Source organism: Elephas maximus, chromosome 23, assembly GCF_024166365.1.
Source record: "Elephas maximus indicus isolate mEleMax1 chromosome 23, mEleMax1 primary haplotype, whole genome shotgun sequence".
NCBI lineage: Eukaryota > Metazoa > Chordata > Mammalia > Proboscidea > Elephantidae > Elephas > Elephas maximus.
In genome coordinates, this window is record NC_064841.1 from 49,619,112 (window position 1) to 49,624,937 (window position 5,826).

The window sequence follows — 5,826 nt, forward strand, 5'->3', positions numbered from 1 at the left end:
GCCTGATGCCTCAGCTACACACCTTAAGAAATGGATATATTTTTCTTTATTAATTGAAATCAGTACCAAAAACCAAACCCATTGCTGTCCAGTAGATTACAATTCATAGTGACTCTATACGATAGGGTAGAACTGCTTGATAGGGTTTCCAAGGCTGTAATCTTTACGGAAGCAGACTGCCACATATCTCTCCCGCTGAGTGGCTGAGGGATTTGAACCACCAACCATTTAGTTAGCAGCTGAGCGCTTAACTACTGCACTAGCAGGGCTCCTTTATGAGATCAGTATCTTAACCTGAAGAAATACCATGGGCACTGTTCCATTGTGAAGTTTTACTTCATTTCACAAATTAGTGGTTTTTAAGTAGGTAAATCTAATTTTACATCGGAACAGGAACTCCTCTCCATGCACAAGATGAGCCAACCTATTGCCATTGAGTCAATTTTGACTCATAGCAACCCTCTAGGACACAGTAGAACTGCCCCATAGGGTTTCCAAGGGGCGCCTCGTAGACTTGAACTGCTGACCTTTTGGTTAGCAGCCTGAGCTCTTAACCACTGTGCCACCAGAGCTCCAGATGAACCAACTAGGCTATGGTAAATTGCACGATACTTGCATTTTCATGAATATATTGTGAATAAAATACAATTTTAAAAGGTAAAAATTAAAACACAATTAGAATTCTTACCCTCATCTCCAATCCCATTCAAAAACCAAATTTTGATAGAATTAAAGCACCAATAAGTATTCACATCACCCCCTGGGAGCTTTACTTGTGCTCTGTGATAACCGTAATCACGTTTTCTAAAACAAAAGAAGCTTTTTCAAACTAGAATTCTCTGGGAGCCCTTCTCAACAAGTAGAATAAAGTCACAGTATCCTAAATGGAAGGTGTCCGCTGTAGGAGATGAGTTAACTCCTCTCCTGCACATCCAGAATGTACTACAGCAAAACCTGTGAGAGCCAGAACTCAAGTGGACTGCCTTGTTTTTCCAGGTCTTGCAAGTTTTCTGCCTTTGACAGGGTGCAGTCTTACCGCATATCTATCATTTGTTTCAGTGGAAAATATTTGAGTTTTCCTTCTCTGACAGGTTTCCACTTTATACAGGTTTCAGCTTTCACAGGTTTTACTATAGGTATGCAACTGCCTAGGAAGAATTGAGAAAACAGCCACTCAGATCACTTCTCTTTCTCAACCTGGTTGAGAATGGATGCAAGGACTTGTATGGAAAGTTAGAACTTCTCAAGCCTAGGAGATTGTCCAGTTTGTACTACAGCAATCGTTAACACACTAATGAACTGTTTGTGTTCCACTGCCACATAAAGCTAATCTGAGAATGGGAAGTAACTTTTTCATTAGATTGTTAGTGGATCACATTTTACAATATAAAACAGAAAATATGTTGTAGAGTGTAGCTCCAAATTAATCATTAGGAAACTAAGGTAATTCATTAAAGGGAGAATAAATTACAATAGAAAAGGTATGGTCTTTTGCAGAATAAGACCTAGTTATAGTCAATGGATAAGGTCCCTGGGTGGTGCAAATGCTTTGCACTTGATTGCTAACCTAAAGGTTGGCAGTCAAACTCACCCAGCCGCCTCGCAGAAGAAAGGCCAGATGACATGCTTCTGTAAAGATTAAAAAAACCAAGAAAACCCTATGGGGCAGTTCTACTGTGTAACACATGGGATTTGCCATGGGCTGGAATTGACTCAGTGGCAACAGCTCATAGTCAATGGAAGTTGGAGGTGAAAAGCACGATTAGGGTCAGGATCATCATCATTGTTCATCGATTTATAAACAAATAGTGACTAAGACACTACAGCTGTGCAGTACAGAAGATTCTGCCATCTTCTAGCCACACCCACACACAAAAATAGCCACCTGTCAGTACAGCTCTCTGTGTGTGGATGAAAAATAGGCTCTACATCCTATCTCAGCATGTGCACTTAAACAGGAAGAAAATGCAAGATATTTTTATTGACACTTTAAAAAGCAAACAGGCTGCTCACAAAGAATGGTTAAGAATCTTAAGTGTTTTATTTTGTACCATTAAAAAAAAGAAGAAATCTCCATCATTGATTCATCTGAATAAATATTTTTTTTCTGATAACAGTAGTTAACTTTTAACCTCTGTTATGGATTGAATTGTGTCCCCACAAAATGTGTGTCACCTTGGCTAGGGCATGATTCCAGTATTGTGTGATTCTCCACCACTTTGTGATCTGATGTGATTATCCTATGTGTTGTAAATCCTAGCCTCTATGATGTTAATGAGGCAGGATTAGACCCAGTTACATTAATGAGGCAGACTCAGTCTGTAGGATTAAGTTGTATCTTAAGCTGAGCTTTTTTGAGATATAAAGGAGAGAAGAAAGCAGAGAGAAGAGGGACCTCATTACCACCAAGCAAGAAGAACCAGGAGTGGAGCATATCCTTTGGACCTGGGGTCCCTCCACTGAGAAGCTCCTAGACTAGGAGAAGATTGATGACAACAACCTTTCCTCAGAACCGACAGAGAGAGAGAAAGGCTTCCCCTGGAGCTGGCACCCGGAATTCAGACTTCTAGCTTCCTAGACTGTGAGAGAATAAATTTCTGTTTGTTAAAGTCATCCACTTGTATTTCTGTTACAGTAGCACTAGATAACTAAAGCAACCTCCACTCAAAAACTTCACAACTTCAAGTATATATGCACTTTCTTGCTTTTATATGTAAAGTTCATCCTCATAATAATCAGCTGACTTACAAAGTTGAAGAATTTCTTTTAAAAGAAAGTTCAAATCCTTCCAGAAAAACCAAACCCATTGCCATTGAGTTGATTCCAACTCATAGCAACCCTATAGGACAGAGTAGAACTGCCCTATAGGGTTTCCAAGGAGCAACTGGTGGATTTGAACTGCTGACCTGTTGGTTGGTAGCTGAGCTCTTAACCACCGCACCACCGGGGCTCAAATCCTTACTACGATGTGATTGGGACAAATTAGCATTCTCTTGATCATTAACCATTTTAATAGTACTAATTGCCTTTCATTTTTCCTGAAATGTAGAAACTGAAAAAAATAGATGTACTTGTACAATTCAGATCAAAGCTCAAAATGCCATCTAAAAAATGATTTCCTAAGGAGCCCTGGTGGCACAGTGGCTAAGCACTCGGCTGCTAACTGAAAGGTCAGCAGTTTGAACCCACCAGCCACTCCTTGGGAGAAAGATGTGCAATCTGCTTCCCTAAAGATTTACAGCCTTGGAAATCCTATGGGGCAGTACTACTCTGTCCTAGAGGGCTGCTATGAGTTGGAATCGGTTCAATAGCGATGGGTGTGATGGGTGTAAGGCAAACCTGCCCCATGTCTATTTCGATTTCCTCGGCTGTGGAAGATTATCTTGAGAAGAGCAACACTCCTACCTGCTCTCACCAGAGACTCTGGCCTCGGGGGGGTGACTGCTTATTGTCACTTGTCATGAAATGTGCAGTTTGACATCCTGGGCTTCACATGCAATTTCAGAAACTCAGATGACACTAAGGCCTAAAGGACCACATGGACTTGGTCTAAATCTTTTTTTAGTTCAGTTTGGCAAACGTCCCAAGTGAAATTCAACTCCAAGTTAAAAGTATCAGTAGAGATAGAGCTAAGTGCATCTGCGGACTTTCGGGTGCCCAGAGTTCTGGACAGCTCGTGAACAGTCAACTGAATTGTCCAAAACTGATGTGAGCACAGGTACCTGCCACTTTATTGCACAGTGGCATGGGAGCCTGGAGCAGAGAACACTGGGCCCAGGTTTCTGTTGGTTGGGTTGCTGTGGGTATCTTTAAGTGGAACCCCACTTTGCACCCACCTCCCAGTCTCAAAAAACTTGGATGTTACCCAGCTGTAATCCATAGGGTTAAGAACCGCACACATTAAAGCTGAGGAAACTTGTCTCTTCTGTTCCATCGGCTCCCTCACTTCCAGTCTCTCTCTACTTGCTGGTTTGAACTGATTTTGGTTTCTAAAACAGAGGTTATAATGAAGCTGTCTGGAGAGAACATGCTAGATGGCTAAGTCATCTGCTCTGGCCCACCCACTGCTTGACTTACTGGCCTTGCTGGCCCTGCCCACATCCCCGAGGAGCAGAGGAGGCACGTGCATGTCCACTCTGGTGGTCTCTGCCTGCACCTCCTCCTCAGGAGTCACTTCCAATTTGTTCTCTCCCAAGCTGCTGGTGCTCCCGTTCACCAACAGGAGGGGAGCTTGACTCCCTGCCCTGACCTCCAGTGGGAGCTGTGGAGTGCTGCTCAGAGGAGAGGGGGCTGCAGGGGTAGACACCGGTGGGTAGGGCTTCCTCCCAGAAGCCTGCTTCTCGGCCTCCTGATTGGCCCAGTTCTGTTCTGTCATCAGCAGGTGGTGGCAGCTGTTGTAGTATCTGGCAGGGTGGCCTTTCCCTTGCTCCTCAGACAGGGGTACCATTTTGAAATCTGCTGGTGGTGGAGGGGCCCCAGGATATCCCGTGGCCATTGTCTGTCCCAGGGAAGAGGCAGAGTGAGTGTAGTAAGGTGGAAATCCAATGGAGATGGTGGGTGGGACAGACTGGGAGTGGGGGAGGAGTGGATTAACACCACTGGGCTTTGTGGCTGCCATACTGGTTTCAGCAGCATGTGGGCTGTAATGGTTGGCCACACCCTGTTTGAATTTTTTCCAGCCCAGATGGTAGATCTCCAGCATATTGAGTAAGAGAGACACACAGGCTACTACCAGCATGAAGATGATGAAGATGGTCTTCTCAGTGGGCCTGGAAATGAAGCAGTCAACCGTGTTAGGGCAGGGCCACTGGTCACAGCGGTAGAGGGGCTTCAGCTTAAAGCCATAGAGAAGGTATTGCCCAATGATGAAGCCCACCTCGAAGAGAGTCTTAAAGATGATGTTGAAGACATAGGTGCGGAGCAGAGCGCCTGCTATCCGTACCCTGCCCCGGTCATCCCGGACAGGCAACTTCTCTCTCTTCCCTGTCCTGTCAGGCGGCTCCTGGTCCCCTGCCCCAGGGTGTGGACTGTCTCTGCTCAGCAGCTCCTCCTCTTGTTCCTTCTTCTTCTCCTCCCTGCGCACAATGTGCAGCACATGCCCCAGGTAGATAAGGGTGGGTGTGGAGACAAAGATGATCTGCAGCACCCAGAAGCGAATGTGTGAGATGGGGAAGGCCTGGTCATAGCAGACATTCTCGCAGCCTGGCTGCTGCGTGTTGCAAGTAAAATCCGATTGCTCATCTCCCCAGACCTCCTCTGCAGCAGCTCCCAGCACCAGGATTCTGAAGATGAACAGCACCGTCAGCCAGACTTTGCCAATAACCGTGGAATGCTCTTGTGCATTCTCTAGCAGTCTTCCCAGGAAGCTCCAGTCACCCATTGCTCCAGACTCCTGGCCTATAATGAGAACATGGCTTGTTAATAAACAGGTACAGAAAAGCTGCAGAATCCAACCACCCAGAGCACCACACCATTGTTTACCAACAAGTATTACTTGGGTAGCACAAATGGTTTGTACTCAACTACCAACCTAAAAGTTGTTGGTTGGAACCCAGTGGCACTGTGGAAGAAAGGCTGGCGATCTGCTTCCATAAAGATTACAGCCAAGAAAACCCTATGGAGCAGTTCTACTCAACAGCAACAGATTTGGTTTTGGGCACTTTTATTAAAAGATAGTTTATTGGGTAGCTATACACCCACTTCCAGACACAGGCAGTGCTATAACACTCTCTCCAGAAATGCAGGCTTAGCCTTAATACACACACACACACACGCACGCACGCACACATTAGCCTTTGTATGCTTATTAAAAAAAAAAAAAAACTG

General features: G+C 44.8%; 1 protein-coding gene across 1 annotated transcript; it reads right to left on the minus strand.

Annotated features, from left to right (window-relative positions):
- Positions 1 to 4,030: 4,030 nt before the first annotated feature.
- Positions 4,031 to 5,380, minus strand: GJA3 (gap junction protein alpha 3). The gene has a single exon (XM_049867332.1). It carries the CDS (start codon positions 5,378 to 5,380, stop codon positions 4,031 to 4,033), a length of 1,350 nt encoding a protein of 449 aa, XP_049723289.1.
- Positions 5,381 to 5,826: the final 446 nt, after the last annotated feature.